The sequence below is a fragment of the Leiobunum rupestre genome, chromosome 9 (genome assembly GCF_980474605.1).
Source record: "Leiobunum rupestre chromosome 9, qqLeiRupe1.1.hap1, whole genome shotgun sequence".
NCBI classification, from domain to species: domain Eukaryota; kingdom Metazoa; phylum Arthropoda; class Arachnida; order Opiliones; family Sclerosomatidae; genus Leiobunum; species Leiobunum rupestre.
The window spans coordinates 38,987,783-39,011,635 of record NC_143392.1 but is presented as its reverse complement, the minus strand read 5'-3'; the positions used below and the strand labels follow the sequence as shown (position 1 = coordinate 39,011,635).

At 39.1% G+C, this 23,853-nt stretch overlaps 1 protein-coding gene across 1 annotated transcript in view; it reads right to left on the bottom strand.

The window, feature by feature from the left end:
• Window positions 1–1,617: 1,617 nt before the first annotated feature.
• LOC149927420 (atrial natriuretic peptide receptor 1-like) overlaps window positions 1,618–23,853 on the bottom strand; it is a 29,946-nt gene continuing 7,710 nt past the window's right edge. The window contains exons 5-20 of the mRNA XM_090157851.1: window positions 21,192–21,283; window positions 19,045–19,189; window positions 18,900–18,984; window positions 16,650–16,785; window positions 16,437–16,532; window positions 10,314–10,391; window positions 10,147–10,254; window positions 8,590–8,815; window positions 7,883–8,059; window positions 7,055–7,223; window positions 6,849–6,998; window positions 5,013–5,136; window positions 2,310–2,378; window positions 2,079–2,253; window positions 1,832–2,022; window positions 1,618–1,766 (exon numbers count right to left, since the gene is read on the bottom strand). Coding sequence (XP_090013977.1) covers window positions 1,716–1,766; window positions 1,832–2,022; window positions 2,079–2,253; window positions 2,310–2,378; window positions 5,013–5,136; window positions 6,849–6,998; window positions 7,055–7,223; window positions 7,883–8,059; window positions 8,590–8,815; window positions 10,147–10,254; window positions 10,314–10,391; window positions 16,437–16,532; window positions 16,650–16,785; window positions 18,900–18,984; window positions 19,045–19,189; window positions 21,192–21,283 — 2,072 coding nt within the window. The 3' untranslated portion in view covers window positions 1,618–1,715. The remainder of the gene's footprint in view (window positions 1,767–1,831; window positions 2,023–2,078; window positions 2,254–2,309; window positions 2,379–5,012; window positions 5,137–6,848; window positions 6,999–7,054; window positions 7,224–7,882; window positions 8,060–8,589; window positions 8,816–10,146; window positions 10,255–10,313; window positions 10,392–16,436; window positions 16,533–16,649; window positions 16,786–18,899; window positions 18,985–19,044; window positions 19,190–21,191; window positions 21,284–23,853) is intronic.

The window sequence follows — 23,853 nt, the reverse complement described above, 5'->3', positions numbered from 1 at the left end:
ACCAACATTAGAGTGGAATCGTGCATATTCGCGCCATCTAATAAGAAAATGAAACTAAATATGATCACAAGGCATAACGACATATGCAACGCTGTTTGGTTTGTTTGTGTTTTTTGATCGATTTATTTATTATTTCAACGACATTATACAGGGTGTTTCAAAAGGTTATGCAAACATTTGCGGGTGAGTTGAGAAGTATGCCTGTTTTTTCCCATTTTCCTACGATGAGTTAAAGGAGTGCCAGAGAGCTTCAGAGTGTCGCCTACTAGCCACTGGAAGTACGCTGCAACAAGCACAAACAGTCGTTACATCCTCCAGTAGAGCGTCCTCTTTTGTCTCATCGATGTCCGATAAGTCAATGACTTTTAGGTCCTCCGTGAGAGTGTCCTCTCCAGAGTCCTCGCAACCTAAAGCCTCACCTTCCATTTCTGAGACCTCCTAGGCATTAGTTCCTGAAACATTTCCCGATACGGGACCAACCCCGCCTTACTGAGCCTTTGGAATCGTCAAGCTAGGATCATACATTACCTTAAAGATACCCCTGTCGAAGCCCGTTTCCGCTCGAAGCCCAGCTTCCTTGAAGGCCTTGACCGACTCTCCATCCATCTGGAAAATCCAGTGGATGGCTTTTGGTTCCTCAACCTTAGTGACAATTTTCTAACAAGGATTTTAGCGTCCTTCGTGTAAACGTCCTTGGTGCTGAAGGCGACCTTGAACGGCTTTGGTAGGTCACCGGCCTTCATTACTGACAGCGGCAAGCCCCCAAGAACCTGTTCCTTCTGGTCGAACGCACTCCTCAACCGATCCGCTGTAATTTCATCCTTACAAAGGTAAATAATAGCCCCTCCACTCAGCTCGAAGTTCCAGAAGCGAGGTAGAGGGTCAGCCGAAGTTATCCCGTCAATACGCGCCCAAACTCCACGCTGGATGGTGCCCATCTCTTCTACCGATATCACATTCACTGGAAAGCCATCTTTGACAATAGCCATCTTTACTGAGTTTAAGACCTCGCTAAAGGTCTGTTCCTGGGCCTTAGACCTGAGGCCTGGGACTGAGAATCTGAGGAGTCATGCTCCCTCGATCTTTTGTTTGAAGAGGAGGAGGAATTGCCTCCATTCGGGTCCTCCTCCAACTGCTTCTTTTCTCTGTGGCGCTGATTCCGCTTTTGACTGCGGTTCTTCCCTTGTTTTGAGTCGGCTTCTGTCGAACACTTACCCGAGGTTTTTTCGTGGTTTTGTTGTTTTTGTGCTTCCCTGATGGTCCCACGAAAAAAGAAGAAAGTAAAAGGACGTCACCCTTAGTCCGTGTGAAAGGCTAGTTAGAACGGGGTTTCACCTGGTTCCCCGAGGGGATCGTTAGTGATACCGTATTTTCGCTTCCCCGGTACCATTCAGCCCTCAGCACGATACCTTACACCCTGGCTTAAGGAAGAAACAGAGCCTTAGTTGGCCAGCATGAAAGGTTCACCCCCTCCCCCACCTGTTACTCCCTTCCACCACGAAGAGGTTCAAGGTTGCAGTTTCATTTATGGAAGCAATCGGATACTATATTTAAGTTGTTGAAGGCATCCATTAAAAACAAACCCAAACCGTTAGTTAACATTATTATGTTTTTATTGCACAATTATCACAGTAAGTATATCATAAATACAATAAGTTGGACTTTTATGGGAAAAAAGAGCCGGACATTTGAAATCAAACACTCAAAATGAATCATCATGATACATCTTCCCCGACTAACCAATACGTTCTTATAATGCCTTTACCCTAAAATAAATTTAATATATTTTAAAATACAAAATAGATAGTAAAATATTGTTGAAATATTTTACCTTTACTTCAACTTCACCCCTTGGAACGATAATGAAAGCTTGGAACTCCTCCAAAAGTAACTTGGTTTGTGGACTGATATGTATTTTCAATCCTTCACCCGTCGATTCCATCCTAGAAGCTGTGTTGACGGTGTCACCAAACAAGCAATATCTGGGCATTTTCAATCCAACAACGCCTGCAACGCAAGGACCTAAAACGACCCAAGTTTTGACCTTGAACAAAAGCGGCAATTCGAATTAACCTTACCAGAATGGATCCCTATGCGCAGTTTCAGTTTTCGATCCGGGAAATGTTTGATTTTAAACGTCGACAAAGCTTCGATCAGTGCCAACGATAGCCGACTGATTTCTCTAACGTGAGTTTTACCATTTCTAATTGGTAATCCGGATGCCACCAAATAAGCGTCTCCAATAGTCTCTACCTTTTTTGCTTGTGGTTAATAAAATGAATTGTGACGTTTACAATTAATCCACTTACCTTATAAACGTCGTAGTTTTCTATGGTAGAATCGAACAGCGTGTAGAGATCATTCAATAAATCAACAACCTATTAGAATATTGGTGGAGTTTTATATAACCCCAAAACAAAAGTGCGGCGGGGGGGAATTAAGAGGTAGAACCTGCTCAAACTGCACCACGACACTGGCGAAAGGTGGAAATAAGGCATGATCTAGTTCAAAGAAAGTTCGACCGTGGTGCTACCGTACAACACCAAAGGTAGTAACACTAGCTTCAGTGTCCGGTCCGAAGGCTCCAACTTTCGTAAAAAAATCCCGTACATTCTAGAGAAAAAGATCTGGAAATCAACTTGAAAATCTCGAAATCTGGTCTAAAATCAGTTTTAATATCTCTAAATCCTGAAATACACACGAAATTTCTGATCTGAAATCTCAAAATCAGTTTGTGATTTCTGAATTAACTTTCAGATTCAAAAACCCATACACTGTGCAGTGTGAGCAGGTTTTACCACATAGTTTTCCCCATACCACTTTTGTTTCCATTTAACTATTTATTTAAAGGGAACATAAGTATTTATCTCGCTCCCATTGGGTTCCAATATTGACCACTTCCTCCTATTGCTTTTGATATTTTTGGCTCTGCATAGTGGCTTATTGCGGAGGTAATCCGTAAAGAACTCGTTGGAGGTTATATACCCTTTAAAGTACTTATCACTACCTAACAACGATAATCATAATTTTATGGGTATAATCAAAAATGCATTGATGTACATAAGAATATGGAACTTTAAAGATTCTAAAACACAACCACGAACGTATATTCGTAGAGAAAGTTCGATATTTTTGGTACGTTAATGCATTCTGGCTATAATTTGGGTGTTAACTAAAAACCGATACAGGGCCAATAACTCAAAATGTGATATAGATAGGAAATTAACACAGAGCGTGCAGGGTGTCACCTGTAAACGGAAATTTCCATGACCTTGAGCCATGTTTTCAAGGGCATTCAAATTTATCTCTAAATCTCCATTAGAAACGTGTTCCCCACCACATTTTACGACTAAATAGCTTTGGGCCGACCTATTTTGACCAATAACAAGTCGAGGGAGTTTAGACAAAACCGTTAGGTTGTGATGAAAATAATGTACCAGAGACCAGGTTGAAGGGCTAATAACTGGAAAAGTACTCATGCTAGAGTATCAAAATTTGCTAGACATACTCATCTGGTAGGGGGTGTTTCGAATTTTTAAACTCTGATGACCTTTAACTCATATGGTTTATCCCGAAAACCAATGGATTTAGAGAAATGGTTCCCATTTGAAAGGTTTTCATCATGGTGTTTTACATCGGCTTAAAGTCCTTTAGACTTAAAATTTCAATTCACACACTTTTATACTAATACCCATACATCTAGGACAATAAAATGAAGCATGTACCTACGCAGACACTTCAATGGGAACGAATTTCCCTCCAAACCTCGGATGTGTACCCCGCATCACGGGTGAATATTTACCGCGTGTAAGTTTTTAGGGATATAAAACATTTTCCCTGCTTAATTGTTGTAAGAAAGCTTCTATCTGACCATAACTAACTTAATAAATTTACAATTAGAAGTTTCATTTAAACCAAGGTGGCCATACCAGAGTGACTGAGAAAAATCATATCACCTCGGGCAGGAATCGAACCTACGACCTTTGAATTACCGTCCCAACGCCACTACCATTGGACTATACCGAGGCCACGAAAAATCAGTATGACAATTAGCAAAACTGATTTCTAAATATGCCCAAGGAGAAAAATAGTACTACCAAGGACGATAATATACCACACAGTTTGGTTGCAGGTTCAATAAACGCTTCAATAAAACATCTTCAAGGAAATTGCCAAGAAGTAATATTTCCGAGAGCCAAGACCTGCAAGTTACCGTTTGTATAATACTTGTAAAAAGTTTCCATTATTTCAACTTGTACAGTATGCAACAAGTGTTTCCCTTTAACCAGGTTGCTTTTTTTGACATATTATGATATTAAGGCATAGCAAAAACACGACGTTTTATTTACAGGTGAAAAGTTACCATTATTTCAACCAGCACTATACAGGTTATGCGCTTGTTGCAGCCTACTTCCAGGGGCTAGTAGGCCACACTTTGAAGCTCCCTGGCCAGTGACGTAGCCAGGATTTTGTTTCGGGGGGGGGGGGGGGCACGCCATTGAAACAAAAAGTAAAAAAATAAAAATATTTGTACGTACGACCATACGTTTCGGGGGGGCATGTGCCCCCTGTGCCCCCCCTGGCTACGCCACTGTCTCTGGCGCTCTTTTAACTCATCGTAGGAAAATGGGAAAAAAACAGGCATACTTCTCAACTCACCCCCTACAACTCCTTAAAATTTTGCATAACCTTTTGAAACACACTGTATAAACAGAGACCTGCGTGTCCTGTCCCTCGAAATATTACTTTTTGCCAATTTCCTTGAAGATGCTTATATAATCAGAGCTTCACGAGACTGTCGAAAAAATGGTTGGGTAAGAAAATTTGCATTAAAAAATAAGAGTCATACTTATGCGAAGGTAGACGTTTCAAGCAGAGAACATTAGCCTTATAGGCAGAAGGATATTTTTATCTTAAGTCTATGAATCTCCCCCACGCTTGTAGGTGTTTACGTAGACGTCATTTTCTTGAACGGCTGAAATTGTCTATTATATACTTCAGTCATAGCCTACCTGCATAGGTGAACTCTCTGCCGATAAAGCTGTAAAACCCACTATATCAGAGAAAAATATCGTAACTGAATCGTACGATTCTGGTTTCACATGTCTTCCAAGCTTCAGCTCATCAGCAACGAATCTAAATTTCACAAAGGAAATTAGCCAGTCTAGGTTTCTGTTGAAAAATATTTGATTATCATGAATCTATTTAAAGGGGAGCGGTCAAGCTTTATCCAGTTAGATAGCCCTATAGTCCATTAAAAACTAAAATTTAGGGCGAAAACCGCATCAAAAAATATTGAGTGGTTAATTTTTAATAAAATAAAGAAATTTCGGGAAATCGAAAAGTGCGCGTCCGCCGTGACACCTGGTGAGAAGTCGGTGAGACAGAAAAACAACGTAAAAGCGCGCGCTGCTGAAGACGCGAAAAATATGTTTTGCACGCGCAGTTATAAGTCCTAAATTGCGCGATTTCAAAAGTTAGGATAGTTCGCAAATCGCTCATACGGGGTTAGGGGCGCTGGCGGCAGCCCCTAAGATGGCGGCGAAAATTCAAACCCAAACACCTGGCGTTATTTTTCGTTTCAACTTTTTGGCCCAAAAGCTATTTTTTCAAGACAAAAAAGGTACGTGTTAGTATATTGATCGTCTTGTTAATCTTTTGATACGGAAATAAGGCCATATTTTGAAAAGCTTGGCCGTTCCCCTTTAAGCCATGAATATTCAACTGGAATACCCTAGGTCACCTCCTGTGACGCGTGGGGCGGAGCCAATTTATAGTGACGTAGTCGAAGTAGAACACTGCTCTTATTTATAAGCAGACGAAGCGTTAGTTGAACCTAAAATGGCGCGTTATGGTTGTTTCCTTTTTGCACTATTTATCATTAATCTATTTAATTAAATAGATTCATGTATTTCTTTAATATTATTATTAGGATATTTATTATTATAATTAAATTATAACCGAGCATTTATTATTTAATAATAATATGGCCAACACTGACGCAAGTTTTCGTCCAAAGCATCCCCGCGGCTTAGCTTTACAGATAAGTTTGTATTTTTAAATTGTTAAAAACCTCACAAGCACTCAGTAGATCGGAGTTACATTCCTTCATTTTGCATTTTTATTCTAGAAATATTTATAACTTTAAGCCTTATTTTTAACAAAATAACGTGAACCGTCCGTGAAAAGTCATTTAGCGGTTATTCTGCTCAGACTTGGAATTAGCGGGAGTCTTGGGGCCAATGGCTCTTAATAAAAATCAGTGGGCTCTTAAAATAAATCATTCGAACGGGGGTTGCGGGCCACCGGGGCTCTCAATTTAATTAAAAAATATTTTTTAAACATTTTACGGAAATTTCTGGAACATATTGATTTGTACGCCGTTTTTGAAACTCTGTTTTCCTACCCTATACGGGAGCGGGATCTAGCATTACAAATGATTATGTGTGATATTATAATATACTTGCTTGTTTTAAAGTTAATAAATGTTATGTAAGTAACGTAACCAATTTTTATTTTCCTATTTTCCCTACCTAATTTTAAATTTTTTCCCCTAATCCCCTCCCCCCGCTTGGGCCAGTGGCTCTCAATAAAAATAAACTTAAGTTGGTCGGGAGCCCGTAGGGCCCCCGTAAAAAATATCACTATTTCCAAGTCTGATTCTGCTCTCATAAACTATCTTGCGCTAAAATGGCATTATTTCCGAATTCGTTCTCATTGGATTAAGAAAGTAAATCACTCTTGTGACGCGAAAATAGGCTACGCCCCAAGTTCTCTCGGTGTATACCATGCTAGATTTGAATATTCATGGGTTAAATAGATCCATGGATACAGAAAAGTTGTTTTACCGCGGTAAAAGTTGATACAGAATAGCGTCTGTTTTCTTCTTTTCTTCTTGCAGAGATTCGGTTTTCTCCTCGACCAGAGATTCCAGGTTGTTAGCGTACTGTTCCATTCTGTTCAGAAGGTTGTCTAGGAAGTTCTTACTCGAGACACCCCTTAAGAAGTCAAGTATTTGTAACGTATGTTGATTTGAGTTAATAAAAGTGTTTACTTGGTAATTCTTTTAACTTTGGACCTGACTTCTTGTATAGTCGGACGAAGTTCGGGAAACTCGGACCAACAATTCTTCATGACGTCCAGTAACTCCTCCGGACACTCATCGCAGCCTACTTCCGGTCTAAAAGGAGGAACCGTTCCCATTTTCAGACGATCCAGAATTTCTATTAAAGGTCGAAAATTTACTTTACTATAATGTATAATATCAAACTAATTAAAATAGAGAGCTTTTTTTCCCACGCTAGCCGTGGCAATACCGCGGAAATGGGCGAGGAGCAATTTGATATGATATTGTTGGTTAGGAAATGGGCGCAAAAGTAATTTTAAGTAGGTTGCAATACTTTGAATCGGGAACGGGCGGGAATGGTCGGTATGATTGATATGGCCGGGAATGGTCAAAATGGTCTGTATGGTCGGCAATTTTCGGGAATGGTTGGTGTGGTCGGAATGGTTGGTGTGGTCGGAATGGTGGGTATGGTCGGAATGGTGGGTATGGTCGGAATGGTCGGAATGGTCGGAATGGTTGGTATGGTCGGAATGGTTGGTATGGTCGGAATGGTTGGTATGGTCGGAATGGTTGGTATGGTCGGAATGGTTGGTATGGTCGGAATGGTTGGTATGGTCGGAATGGTTGGTATGGTCGGAATGGTCAGCAATGGTCAAAATGGTCGACAATGGTCGGGAGACAAATATTTTAAAAGGATGTAAATGGATATATTTCTAACGCGGTTGGGAAGGAAATGGATTTTGTTTCAACGGGGTTGAAAAGGAAATGTAACGTTTCTGCTTGAAATGCAGCTCTCAAAATGAAAAAGCCATGTACCGTCGGGTTCCAAAACAGCTTTGTGCCTGCCAACTCGCGCTATGCATTCGAAGGGCCCGCACCGGGTTATAATTTCTTGCAAAATGATCCCGAATGCGTAGATGTCTCCCTTTTTCGAGCCGTTCATCGTTGGATTAGAGCATCTCAGATACTCCGGGGCCGTCCAGAACAGATTCCCTGTGGTCGGAGAAAAGAAAAAACAAATTAAAGGGAGAACAACGTGTTTTGAAAAGGGGAGTAGTAATTGTGAGGACCGTAATTAATTTTAAATATCTATTTGACACACAGTCAAAACTTCTTTGAATGAATCAACTTGGCTACTAAGGTAGGAGTAACACGCCCCGGGAAAGGCGCAAGCCTAACTTGACTGTGGTCAATGTCTAACATCGGGCTCGATCCCAGCTTGTGGAACTTCTGGGTGAAAACACGGAATAACTCCTTCGGCGTTCAGTTTGCAAGGTCTCCACACTGGTCAGTCGGGTTTCCTACCAATTTCTTCGGTTTCCCTTACCCATAATGGTAATCGTGAGTGTAGGGAGCTGTTGGCTTGCGTGGCATGGAGGGCTTGCCACAGCCCCCTACGAAATATAACCACCAGGAATAATGGCATTATAAGTCGCTAGATGACTTGGGCCTATGTTGGTGCCTTCAGTATTCAGCTATTTATTATTTTCCCTTAGCTGCAGAACAACCCCTAATTCCATTACTTGGGTTCATGATTTCGTCCGGAATTAACTGCGTTTCCAGCGACCAGAGCCCAAAGTCTGCTAGCTTGACGGTGAAACGACCATCAACGACGCAGCTCAAAGATTTAAGCCTTCCGTGGTATTCGACAATACTGCTGTGCAAGTAGCTGATTCCCTCTATGATATCGGTGATCATCGAGTATCGGAACATCCAATCTATCTTCATGTTGTCGTTCTCTAACATATCCTTGGATTCAAATACACAACGTTAAGATTGGGATTGTTTTTATAGAGAGGTCAGCGTATTATTTCTTCCATATAAAGAGGTGCCAGCAGTTCATGTGGGGGGTTGCTCGTGGTGGGGGAGTTCAACGGGTGAATATACGTAACAACGGTTCCTAATTTACATTGCTCGAAAATCCTGTCCCAACGCAAATAATTTTTTAAAGCAGTCCCGAATACGATTTAATCAGTAACTTATGAAATTGTGAACCTTTGCTACATTTAGTCGCTTATATAGCGAATGTATAGATTGTAAAACATCACTGTTTCGTTGCACCATCTAACGACTGCATAGTGTAACTAATATGATTTTAAGAGTGAAAATTATAGTAGACGAAATCAGTTGCGTAGCCAGAAACCTTTCAAGGGAGGGGTTCAAACTACATAAAATACCTGAGAGGGGTCGAGAAGGGGGTGAAATTTTAGTGCAGCCAAAGTTACATCCAAGGGGGGGGGGGGTTGGACACGGAAACCCTCCATTACGCCACTGGACCAATTGAAAGTTTTACAATTATGACGCGTCACGTCTTAAATCTTAATATTTCATATATTATATAATATTTGGTTAATATTAGGATATTATTTGAATAATTATATTTTTCCAAAAAATAAAGTTTTATTTAAATTCTTAAATGTATTTGGGGTACCAATTTAGATGGCGCCAAACAACACAGTGAAGATTTTTCTTATGGACCAAGAATCTAAGGGGACTCACTTTAAAAAGCACGCGTTAATACTAAGAATTGTAAAATCACGGTTAATTTTAGTTTATTGTGTACAAACTTGGCATCGTTGAAGTCGATTTCCAACATAGTTTCTTAGTTAAATGATTAGGCTTAGTAAGTTCTAGACCTTTTATTTTTGAAATTGCTTTGAAAAGTTTAAATAATGGTAATTAACCATTGTATTAACTAAAAATAACCAGTAAGCCTCGTATGGCTGAGGTTTTTTTTTAATAAAGTTCACTAGAATCCATTTCATTTCGAAACTAAAAAAATTATAACCTAACCTAACTTTCTCACACGTACTGTCGCCTAAGCCCTAACTAAGCCTCTCGTAGTGATAGAATTCTTGAGGTGCTTCAAAGCGGCTGGTGTACCTCAGTAAGCCTTCCTAATTAGGCCACGCCTATCGTGTCAAAATATCGGGAACAATGAGTCCCCTTAGATACTTGGTCCATGTTGAAACTGAGGAATGTGTAGCTCAAATGAGTGCGTTGACCTCTCCATAAAAAAGATCTAAGTTGTATCTTAATACTGCTATGTAAAAAAATCCATTACAGAGTTGAGTTATTACCCTGAGACTTCCTCTGGTACAGAATTCGGACAGAATGGCAACGTTGGGGACATCGGGGCACATTCCAACAAAGCGTACGATGTTTTCATGGGCCACTTCTCTCATCTGCTACAAAATTAAACTGCATGATTTGTTTAATTAAAAGGGTTTTTTTTTACGCTACGTACTTGTTTTAATTCGACACTTAGTGACCGTGTCAAATTAAATTTCTTCATATTTAAAGGTCTTATAGCCACTCTATTTCCCTAAGATAGATTTAAAACGAATAAAAGTTACCTCTAATATAATATATCTTACGAGAAAATAGGCCTTTCCATAAAATAAGCTACGCTTGCCGAACTTGTTTTTATATAGCTCATTCATCACGAAATACGTAAGAGTTCAGTTCAGTTTATGCTTAAAAACCGGGTACCTCGTCGAATTTACTTTTATGTCCAGGGCTTTTCGTAGAAAAACGTCATCGGTACGTCACCAAACCGGAAAAGAACAACATAAAAATCAAGCTAAGCCTAATTAAGGCTGGTTTTTAGTATGGCCATGTTGCAAAACCGTTATGACGACGAACGTCGATTTAAAAATATTGTATAAGATCTAAAGGGGAGTTTTGGCCGGGCCTCAGCTAGAACTAAAATCCCGTGAAGACTGATTCGGCCGGGCCCCAGCTAGAACAAAAAATGCCGCGAAGACTGATTCGGCCGGGCCCCAGCTAGAACAAAAAATGCCGCGAAGACTGATTCGGCCGGGCCCCAGCTAGAACAAAAAATGCTGCGAAGACTGTTTCGGCCGGGCCTCAGCTAGAACTAAAATCCCGTGAAGACTGATTCGGCCGGGCCCCAGCTAGAACAAAAAATGCCGCGAAGACTGATTCGGCCGGGCACCAGCTAGAACAAAAAATGCCGCGAAGACTGTTTCGGCCGGGCCTCAGCTAGAACTAAAATCCCGTGAAGACTGATTCGGCCGGGCCCCAGCTAGAACAAAAAATGCCGCGAAGACTGTTTCGGCCGGGCCTCAGCTAGAACTAAAATCCCGTGAAGACTGTTTCGGCCGGGCCCCAGCTAGAACTAAAATCTCGTGAAGACTGATTCGGCCGGGCCCCAGCTAGAACAAAAAATGCTGCGAAGACTGTTTCGGCCGGGCCCCAGCTAGAACAAAAAATGCCGCGAAGACTGTTTCGGCCGGGCCCCAGCTAGAACTAAAATCTCGTGAAGACTGATTCGGCCGGGCCCCAGCTAGAACAAAAAATGCCGCGAAGACTGATTCGGCCGGGCACCAGCTAGAACAAAAAATGCCGCGAAGACTGTTTCGCCCGGGCCCAGCGCTGTCAGATTTTCTAACGGAAATTATGGTATCGACGATAAAAAATTATTGAATTCTGGGCAAAATTATTGCACCTTCCATTTATTTAGCTAGTTCAACTTAAAAGTAATGCTGTAGTCGTTTTAAGTGTTTTCCTCAAAGATTTACATGTTCTTGAAATACTAGTTCCTGTTATTCGACCATAGTAAATATCTTCTTGAACCTAGGAGCACCAAACTCAGCACCCCACACAAGGAGAACGCAACCAGTCAAAAGTCGTGGATTTTCTTGCGTACAATTTTCATTAGTTAGACGCTTTAGCGCCCGCTGCCGTCAGAAGGTGAAAATTCGGAAATTGTCTTCCCTAAGCCCGTAAAACGTTCAGCGTAAAGGCTCGTCCAATAAAATTTTTACACAACACTGCCTTAGAGTGTTTAAAGGCTAGCTGCGTTCTCCTTCTGTTTGTTGCTCCTAGCTTGAACCACTTTGTTATTTAAATCGAAAGTTTTTGAGAATATGAGACTATTTAAAAAAATATTGAAATTATAATACAACCTATCAAAATTATTGTAAATAAACGTACCATATGGTACATCGCTAAGATTATGGTACCACCCAAAATTCTACCAAAAATTATTGATTTGTACCATAATTATGGTACGTCTAACAGCGCTGGCCGGGCCCCAGCTAGAACTAAAATCTCGTGAAGACTGAGTCATAAACCAAATCCTCCCCCCCCCCCCTCCCAGCGCAGCCACTAAATTGACTGAGGCAGAAAAATATTGGTTGTATAGGTGTATGTAGGTTGCAGGATTCACGGCACCGTTCCAGGGGAAAAAATACGTGATTTAATTAATTAACTTAATTGGAAATCGATGAAAATTGCGCGACTCGCTGCGTTTCCGCCATAGGAATAGCTGTGAGGAAATTGGAGGTCCTAGGTTGAACGGCTCGGACGTCTGTAGAGAAACAGACGCAAGACAGACAGAAGACACTTTGGAATATAGTATAGATTAACTATGGCAATAACGCCACGGCGCAAAAATTCGTCGTTAGGCCTTAAGCTTGTTTTCCACTAGCGCGCGTCATAATGTTATTTTCTTTACGCGCGTAAAAACGTTTGAACGTTTCAAAGCTGAGAAATGCGTCGTTGCGCGCGCCAGTGGAAAACAAGCTTTATAAAGCCTTGGTTTCCACCAGCGCGCGTAACGGTGCGAATTTCAACTCTTGAAGATATAATCGCTTTTACGCTTCGACTGAACCGCTTCATCGACCAGTTTGGCAGCGATCCGTAACATTATCACGTCTGTTTTTGGGATCCAGGAGCTTTTTTAAGAAAACGACAATTGAGAATGTTTTTGTGACCGATACAATTTTTATGGATTTTTTAGAAGGAATAGTCTGTCAATGTTTTGTCTATTTGTGTAAGAATAGACAACAAATGTCTTCTGGGTGCGTACCTTTTTAAAGGGCAACGCAAGTAAACTGGCATTTGTGTGAATATGTATGCAAAGTGCGAAATTTACGGTAAACTCTGCGTGGTCTCGCCAGTACTAAGGGGGGGGGGGTGTAGGGGGTTAAAAAGCACGTTACTTTTTCTTTATTTTGCCACAGAGCTTGCGTTGCCCTTTAAATATACTGTAATGTATTGAATCGTATCTTAAACGCATGGGCAGTTGAAATTGGACGTGTGAACGGAGAGTTTTCTAAACGCTAGAAACCGCTGCGAGAACGAAACGAGGCAAAACGTTTCAGAGGGTATTTGTGGAGGAGGGATGTTGACTATTGACGACACTTAACTACACTTCGGGTAAAACCATAATTCCAATTAAATATATTTCGATGTAGGAATTATTTAAAAATTAATTTTAGAAAGTTAATATAAGACTTTTTCATCCGCAAAACTAACTTGAAAAACCAATGTACTCAGTTGCAGGTTAAGAAAGGCAAAATATCTAGTACGTTTGGCGCAAAGATACTAGCATGACTTTTCGGTAAATCATTGGCGGGAATTTCGAGTTTCGCCTATTTTATGTTGAATTCCTAAAGGTAGGAATGCGCGTGTTATATTAACCCATTTTAGGGATTTCTATTGCGTAGTTTTCAAAGTGATCAATAAATATTATCACGAAACTATAGAGGTATACACTTGGAATGTCTAAGGTTCCATTGAGAAAATGCGGGGCTTAACTACGCCAAGTGTAAGACGTAACACGACATTGGCTCGAGGTTAGACGCGAAAATAATGCGTCGTCATGGTAACAAATAGGCGATCTTCCCGCGCAAAAAAGGCTTATAAAACAATGGATTTAAAAACCTCAATTTGTTATCGTACTTAATATTTTAAAGTAATTATAATGTTCTTCGCGAAAGAAGTGTAGTGATACCTAATTTCAGGTATTTGTATGGTTATAAAAGATATAATCGGGTAAGCTTAATGACGAGTTTTCGTCGAATGAGGGTAGCAAGGCGCGAGAGGTTTTCTCGTGAGTTTTCCCGCTTTAAGACACGCCCGTTTCTACGAGCTTCATCAAGGCCGTAAAAATCTTCCTTAGACATTTCAAGTGTATACCTATATAGTTTCCTGATATTATTTATTGTAGATTATTATTTTTAAGCTTCATTATAGCATATTTTTAGTATTATGCTCATAAATAATCATCAAACCGCACGTTTATGGAAATCGAAAATCGCGCGTCTGCCGCTACACCTGGTGAGAAGTCGGTGAGACGGAAAAACAACATAAAAGCGCGCGCGGCTGAAGACGCAAAAAATTTATTTTTCACGCGCGGCGCGTTTCAGTTATAAGAGACTTAAGCCTAAATTGCGCGATTTTAAAAGTTAGGATAGTTCTCAAATCGCTCATACGGGGTTAGGGGCGCTGGCGGCAGCCCCTAAGATGGCGGCGAAAATTCAAACCCAAACACCTGGCGTTATTTTTCGTTTCAACTTTTTGGGCCAAAAGCTATTTTTTCAAAACAAAAAAAGGTACGTGTTAGTATATCGAACGTCTTGTTAATCTTTTGATACGGAAATAAGGCCATAATTCCTAAATTGAACCATATCCGAGTAATTGGCCGTCAAAAATTGGCCTCCAAAATTTCGAAAAACCCGGAAATGTGCAGTTTCTATTATCCAAGACGAGTCGAATTTCGTCATAGGCTTCAGGTACAGACAGACTAACGACTTCAATTGGTTAAATACGCGCCTAGTTTCTGACGAAGGACTAAGCTCATTTTTCCCGTGACGGAATCTTCACTTTACATAATCTTCATGGGTGGCTGCAAAAAAATCTACCGTTAGGTCACATCAAGTGCAGTTTAGTCCTAAGGGTATTAGCCTAGCTGATTATTTTTAGTCTCAACGTCTGGTGCGGAATTGTTCGCGACCATTTAATTGGACCTTATTTTCTACCACCAAGACCAACTGGTGAGTCGTACTTAACCTTTCTACAAGACACTTTACCAGAGCTACTTTAAGACGTACCGCTAGCAGTAAGACAACGAATATGGTTTATGCACGATGGAGCACCCCCTCATTTTGGCCTTCGGGTTAGAGCTCATCTTGATGCCGAGTTTCCTCAGTAGTGGATAGGTCGAGGCGGAACTGTTGCATGGCCAGCCAGATCTCCTAATTTGAACCCATGCGATTTCTATCTTTGGGGCCATACCAAGGACTTGGTATAAAAGACCTACATCAACGCGTAATTGACGCCTGTGGCACAATCCGAAACACGACAGAAATCTTTCCGGAGACGCGTCCAAGGTTTCCTACACGCCAATGGGGACATTTCGAACAACTTTTGGAAATACAATGATCAATGTAATGTTGTTAGTTAACAGTACATGTAACCTCTGAGAAACCATAAAACAAAGAAATTAATTTTTTACTGTGTCCCTTGGTAATTTAAATCACCTTGTCATTATTTTAAATCGTACCGATAGCATACTTCTAGATGCGAACGCTTAATATGCTTTTGCTAGAAGAAACTTTTATTTACTTATCTCATAAGACGTTAAGTTCTGGGGACATCTTGAAACACTGGTACACAAGACTGAAGTCCGCAACATTCACGACCTACGACAACGCATTATAATGATCGCTGTGAAACTATTCGCGACCGAAATGGGTCTAGATGACGCAACGGTGCCGAACCGTATAAGTGGTCTAGTTACGTCAAGCGTCTGCTTAAGTTTCTAACTTGCTAGCTTCCACAGTGCATTAAATTTGACCTCTGACGAGTAGTTCCGCCCGCCGCCGTTAGGGAGCTCAACCATAGTTTAGGGTCGTAAATTCGTAACACGCCTCGAATCTTAGAACGGGTTCCAGAATGATTTGCGTGTGCCCCAGGTGATCATTTTGTACATTTTTTGTAATTCAGTGAAATTTGTACTTAATTCATTTGTAACTTTTTTTCAATGGACGTGGTCACTATGAAATACCTTGTTAATTTCTACACGTAGAATACTTCTTTCAATAATGAACTTTTGATACTAGTGATCGTTTTCTTCTCTTTTTCGATAAAAAACCAAATACTTAGTAAAAGGAAACAATTGGGTCCAAGGAATAATAGAAACTGCGCATTTTAGCGTTTTGGAGGCCGATTTTTGACGGCCAATTTCTGGGATACGGTTCAATAGGGACTTGGCAGTGCTACGTCACAGTTTTTTTTTTCAATAGTTTTATCGTGGGGAGAAAAATATTACCACAATGGCGGCCATGGCCAAAGCTACGGAGTGCCAAGTCTCTATTTAGGAAAACGTTTCTTATTAACTTTTTCACTCCTTGTTACCCAACGAACACGCCTGTAAATTTGTGTCAGACTTCTCTGAAACACCCTGTGTAACGCGCGCGGGTATACTTAGAAATTTAATCGTAAACAAGCCAAATTCGAAATTCCCGCCGCCGATTTACTCGGAAATTCATGCTAGTATTTTTGCGCCAAATGTACTAAATATTTTGCCTTTCTTAACATGCAACTGAGTATATAATACCTTGTATATTCCCAAGATGATTCCATCCATGCTCACTCCCTGCACAGTGCTCACGAAACTAATTCGAGACGTTCCAGCGGTACCACCCGATGGTTTCTATAAATTATGATAAAATTAATTAAATTAAATATTCGAACCCACTTTACGTCCGTTCTATATAATTAAATTACATTTAATTTAATTACATTAAATTTTAATTAATATCTGTCTTACCGATCTATGAGACAAAACATCGTCGTTGGTTGTTAAACTAAGAGCGCTCTTGTTACCAGTTCTTTCTGGAAACATAATGTCATCCCAGCAAACTTTCCACCATAAATCCGCTAACTGCGCTTCGTATTTCATTTTCCTAAGAATTTAAAATAATCAATGCTGAGGAAAATGTATAAAAGGCGATAACTATGCGCCTGCTCTAAGCTGTGTAAGCTCGCAATAGGCGCTTAAATAAAACAACTTCAAGGAAATCGCCAAGAAGTAATATTCGGCAGAGCAAGGACCTGCAACCTACTGTTTATATAGTGCTTGTTGAAATAATGGAAGTTTTTCATCTGTAAATAGAACGTCATGTTTTGTTAAGACTTAATATGTAAACAAGTCTGCCAAGGCCGTAATAATAGTTCCACATAGAGCTGAAACGTGCACACAGTGTAGAGGTATAACAGTAACATAGATTAAAAATTAAATGGAATTTAAAAGTCAATTGGATCCAAAATTATAAGACTGCGTATTTAAAAAAAAGTGTTTAAGGGGTCGGATGAAAGGGGCTGACATATCGCCGCTAACTACTTTTAACCCGCGAAACTTGGTTGTGCAGGTTGCTCGGTGCAGGTAGAGAAAAACCTATTCAATATGCCTGAGAAAACGTCGTTGATATGTCACTCCATTAAAAAGATATGGAATGTGTTGCAAATGTGGACGACAACAACAACAACAACACAGGGTGTCCAGTAAAATATGGACCAGGTTGAATATCTCCAAAACAGTTTTAGGTCCGATTTTGAAATTTTTAGGTCGCATAGAGTGTGTAGGGGGAAACCTTCTTTGAAAATTTCGATGACCTTGAACCATGTCTTCAAGGTCATCCAAAAACTATCTCGAGAACCGTAAGTCTTAGAAAGTTGGTTCCAATTAGAAAGGTGTTCCCCGTCACGGTTTAGGTCTACATAGCGTATACCCAATCGGATTCGACTAATATTAAGTCGAGAACAATTTACCAAAATCACAAAGGTCGTAAAAGGGAAAATTGCAAGACAGCGCTAATAACTCCAAAAAAAGTCGTGTTACATTGTCGAAATTTGCTAGACAATCTTATCATGGTGGAAGATTTTAATATTCGGAAAATTGTATGACCTTGAACCATGTCTTCAAGGTCATACTAAAACTATCTCGAGAACCATTAGTCTAAGAGCAAAAATTCCAATTAGAAAGTTAATGGTAATGTGACGAAGAACAACTTTTTTATTGGAATATTTGATCTAAGCCTAATGGTTAAAAGGAAACACTAGTTGCAAACCGTATTAGTGAAAAGTTTCCATTATTTCAACAAGCACTATATAAACAGTAACTTGCAGGTCCTGGCTCTCAGAAACATTACTTCTTGGCGATTTCCTAGAAGAAGTTTTATTTAACCGTCTATTGTCTGTAAACTGCGCGATGACAGGGTGACAGCAGGAAACTATAGAGGTATACACTTGGAATGTCTAAGGTTCCATTGGGACGGTGATACGAAAGCGCGTCGAGAAAAGGCGGGGCTTAACTACGTCAAGTGTAAGACGTAACACGATATTTCTAATTCTTTGGCTCGAGGTTGACGCGAAAAGAATGCGTCGTCATGGTAACAAATAGGCGATCTTCCCGCGCAAAAAAGGCTTATAAAACCATGGATTTAAAAACCTCAATTTGTTATCGTACTAAATATTTTGAAGTAATTATAATGTTCTTCGCGAAAGAAGTGTAGTGATACCTAATTTCAGGTATTTGTATGGTTATAAAAGAGATAATCAGGTAAGCTAATAATATAATAACCATGACTAGGCTGAATGACGAGTTTTCGTCGAATGAGGGTAGCGAGGCGCGAGAGGTTTTCTCGTGAGTTTTTCCGCTTTAAGAAACGCCCATTTATACGAGCTTCATCACGGTCGTAAAAAACTTCCTTATACATTCCAAGTGTATACCTATATTGTTTCCTGGTAACAGTAATCGCCTAATGTAATTGCCCGATCGAGTATATATTTCCAAGAATAATTGGAGTGAACAGAGAATATGTAGACACCTAGCTTGATTGCCTTGTGATCTCCGGAAGAAAAACCACGCCCCTCCTCCGCCATTGCACCGTAATATTACCCCCTTTCTCCGTCTAAAGTGAGAAACACTTTAGACGTATATCTTTCGGGAACCAGGAAAACCGAGGCTATAGTCGCGGCTACATATTCTCTGTTAGCATGAATACGTTCTTGAAATTACCTGTGTACGCAAACTCCAATTAGGGAAGCGATAGAAACCAAGATCACAGTGACAATGCTAATAGAAACAGCGACAGAAAGTGGTTCTGAAATCAATAAGGATTAGGTTTTTTCCCTCCGCAAATAGCTTGGAAATTGAGCGTTACCTTTAACAGCGCATTTGGGATCGTTCCCTGAGAATCCGCACTCTGGGATGTCCGACGGAGGCTCCTCCCTTCCGTTCGGCCATTGAATTCGGTGGTCCTTGGATTTCTCGTAGATTCTGTACTCTCCAAAGTAGGTCGCAACAGACTATAAAGGTATTAGAAAGGATTAGTGTTGTTAATTTTCGGGAAAAATAAAATGCGGAAAAATATTAAGAAAATTTTCCGGAACATTTTCCGAACTGCGGAAAATTTTCCGCAAATCGGAAAAATAAAATGCGGAAAAATTTTAAGAAAATTTTCCGGAACATTTTCCGAACTGCGGAAAATTTTCCGCAAATCGGAAAAATAAAATGCGGAAAAATTTTAAGAAAATTTTCCGGAACATTTTCCGAACTGCGGAAAATTTTCCGCAAATCGGAAAAATAAAAAAATTGAAACATAAATTACTTTTTAAAGGTTTTTAATTTTTTAACTCGTTATCGATATAAAATATCTAATATCAGTAAACATACTACAAAACATTAATAGTGTTACATTGTTAATCAGTTTAAACTAGTCTAGAGGTTTAGTTTTACTTTCAGATTCGAAAAAGTTAGGTGAAAATGCCGCTTTATTTAAATTTGCAAACAATATTAGACTAATAATGGAATGAAAACTTTTTTATTTTTTTCGGAAAAATACGGAAATGTTTCCAGAAAAAAGGCTTCGGTCATTTTCCGGAAAATTTTCCGACTTACAACACTAGAAAGGATTATTGCGAACATAGAATATGCATATCTATCAGTAAAATTCAGCTCAAACACGATATATATATATATATATATAACAACGTTTTTTAAACTCCAAATCGAGAGTATTATAGTACTGAAAGTAAAAATCAGAGGCGTAGTAGGAATCGGGGTCGGGGCGGAGGGCAATAATTATCCCTAATTATCCTAATCATTTTTTAAAATAAAAAATAGAGGTTAAAGGCCGACTACATAAATCTCCGGTTTACTCTGTCTTTCACTGGAAGTAGGGTGACTGCATGGCACACGTGTATTGCAGTAAGCCTACTTCCAGTGAAAGACAGAATAAACCGAAGATTTATGTAGTCGGCCTTTAAAAAAGAAGTGAACATCTCGTGTATTTTTCCGTTAATAATTTCCCTTAAATCAATCTAAAATTTCCCGAAGGCAAAAATATAAAATATTTACGTTCTCGGGGCGCTGGGCTACATTAACCCCAGGGGTTGGGTTGCCTTGCCATTCATTTTTCTTTAATTCAGTAGTCGCAGGAATCCATACCTCTACTTGGAATGCTTATCGTGGCAGATTTTCATCTCGATGTGGCTGACGGTTTTTTGACGTCACTATGTTAACTTAACAAACCACAACCAAGGCACAACGTGAGATGGGAGCGCGCGCAGAGGGGATTTTTTATCTCGTAGGCGGGGCCAAAGCGGTCAGAGGGATCTTACCAGTAGCGGCGCTAAGGTTTTTTCACAGGTGGGCTAATTATTTTGTGGCCCCTAAGAATTTTGTGGCCCTTAGTGGGAACCTTGGATTGACCATATTTCGCAAAAGTGGTGAAATCGAAAAAACCCAAAATTTTCTAGGAAGCGAGAAGAGCAAGGTCGTTTTATTGTTGCGGCTCTCGTCGCGTTTTTTGGACCCCCTACTGACCTTGTATCTGACCTGGAGGGGACACGTGCATGCCTGGGATATTTCCGTAAATTCCCATAAGCCCCTTTCTTTTCAACTTTCTCTCAATTTCCGCTACCTTCCTCCCGAATCTATATGTTTATGGTCTACTACCTTTTTGAGTAAACAAATTGATTTTGAAAGATTTTTTCCAGAAAAACGTTTCTTCGCAATAAAACAAATTTCTAGAGATAATGAAAATTCATAAATTAAAATATGAGGCTTCTTAATTATGAATATGTGGCCCTTTTAATATAAATATGTGGCCCCTCTCAGAAATGCACGGGGGCTAAAGCCCACTTCAGCCCACCCTTAGCGCCGCTACTGGATCTTACCATACGCGATACGGCAGGATAAGCATTCCAAGTAGAAGTATGGATTCCTGGTAGTCGTTTGTCAGATATTTGAGATGAAACGGCCTAGTCATGAAGCGACTTAAAGCCTTGGTAAAAAGAAAATACTAACCCTCATTTTTCCCGATTCCACATCAAAATCGTTCAGGGTAAAATCAGCTTCTCTATCTCCGTTAACGTCTAAAAAGATGTCACCTGTCATGCCTTCTAGGAGATATGTAGCATTAAGATATAAAAAACCATAATTAGTACGTGTTAATTTGTCGGCCAGACTTTTTACCTTTTAAAAAAACATTTTATTATTATTGTTACTATAGTTTAAGTTACAACCGATGGGCAGATCACTTTAGCTTTAGAGTGCCCTAATAATCATGATTAAATAATTAAAAATTTAATCACGATTAAATCATTTTAAAAATGATTTAATCACGGTTTAATCATTTTAATCGCGATTTCATCATTTCAATCATGATTTCATCATTTCAATCATGATTTCATCATTTCAATCGCGATGTAATCATTTCAATCGCGATGTAATCATTTCAATCGCGATGTAATCATTTCAATCGCGATGTAATAATTTTAATCGCGATGTAATTATTTTAATCGCGATGTAATAATTTTAATCGCGAAGTAATAATTTTAATCGCGAAGTAATAATTTTAATCACGATGTATAATTTTAATCACGATTTAATCATTTCAATCACGATATAATAATTTCAATCACGATGTAATCATTTCAATCACGATGTAATCATTTCAATCAGGATGTCATCATTTCAATCACGTTGTAATCGTTTCAATCACGATGTAATCGTTTCAATTACGATGTAATCATTTCATTTACGATGTAATAATTTTAATCGCGAATTAATAATTTTAATCACGATTTAGTCATTTTAATCGCTAAGTAATAATTTTAATCGCGATGTAATAATTTTAATCATGATTTAGTAATTTTTAATCATTTAAATCATGATTTAATCTGCTTTTATCATTTCAAGCATGATTTAATCCGAATTAATCATTTAAATCATGATTTAATCCGCTTTAATCATTTCAACCATGATTTAATCCGCTTTAATCATTTAAATCATGATTTAATCCGCTTTAATCATTTCAACCATGATTTAATCCGATTTAATCATTTCAATCATGATTTAATCCGCTTTAATCATTTAAATCATGATTTAATTCGCTTTAATCATTTCAACCATGATTTAATCCGATTTAATCATTTCAATCATGATTTAATCCGCTTTAATCATTTCAAGCATGATTTAATCCGCTTTAATCATTTCAATCATGATTTAATCCGCTTTAATCATTTCAAGCATGATTTAATCCGCTTTAATCATTTCAATCATGATTTAATCCGCTTTAATCATTTCAATCATGATTTAATCCGCTTTAATCATTTCAAGCATGATTTAATCCGCTTTAATCATTTCAAGCATGATTTAATCCGCTTTAATAATTTCAAGCATGATTTAATCCGCTTTAATAATTTCAATCATGATTTAATCCGCTTTAATCATTTCAATCATGATTTAATCAGCTTTAATCATTTCAATCATGATTTAATCCGATTTAATCATTTCAATCATGATAAAATCAGATTTATTCAATTGAGAGTGACCTCATAATCATGACCCTCGGTTACAACGGTTTACGTTTTTCTATTTACACTCTTAAAACTAATTTTCATTTGGCAACCCACTTGGATGTGTTTTGGTATTACTCCAAATATACGCCCCCTATCGTAGCCGCTAAATATTTTAATTTTATCACTCGATGAGAAGAGCCGGCGATTTCTATTTTCAAGAAAATTATTGATGATATAATAATAATAATCAGCTAAGCTAATACCCAAGGCACCACCCTAGGCCCAAGTCATCTAGAGACTTTAATGCCATTAATTCAGGTGGCCGGGTTAAACTGCGTAGGAGGGTGATGACAAGCTGTTCATGCCACGCAAACCAACAGCTCTCTACACTTACTAGCAGTGCCGTCTTTCCCATTGGGCAAAAAGGGCACTGCCCTAGGGCCCCGAGATTCTGGAGGGCCCCATTTTTCAAATTTTGAACTGCAAATGAAATTTTAATCACAAAAAAATGTTTTTAACATTACTCGAAAGTATTTAGTCGCGTGTATAGACAGGGTAAATCTAAAACGAATAAAGACTTTTGGTTGTTGGTATTTTTAAATTCAGAATAAGCTTCTTCTTCAGTAACCTTTAGTAGGACAAGTGAAACTATTTGAACCGATAGTTGTAGATTAGAGCGACGGAGGACTTCGCACTGGAGGTTAGAAACTTGGGTGGAGTTACAGGGATCGCCCATAGCTTTGCCCTGGGGCCTCCAATTAGGTAAAGACGGCCCTGCTTATTAGTCCCGTTAATTTCTGAATAAACTACGTAATGTAGGTGTGTACCTTTCCGTATTTTAAGCTAAGCGATCGGCCTATAGATGGCGAACGAGTAATATCTACCAATTGTCTTTAATATACTAGGTTGGAGGAGCTGCCGAAAACAGTGATGGGCACTCTCCTCTCAAGAAATTTAAAAATTGGCCTAAAAAGTCAGGGAAAGTTCAGATAATTTTAAGAATTTGCAAAAATTCAGAGAGAAGTCAGATAATTCAATTTTCTCTTGATACTTTTGGAAGGTAATTTTACTCTAGATCTAAGACAAATTCTATAATTATCATTTATTTCCTTGTAAGTTTGTTTAATTTTTTCAATATTGCCATAACCTTTCTACTGAAATATAAG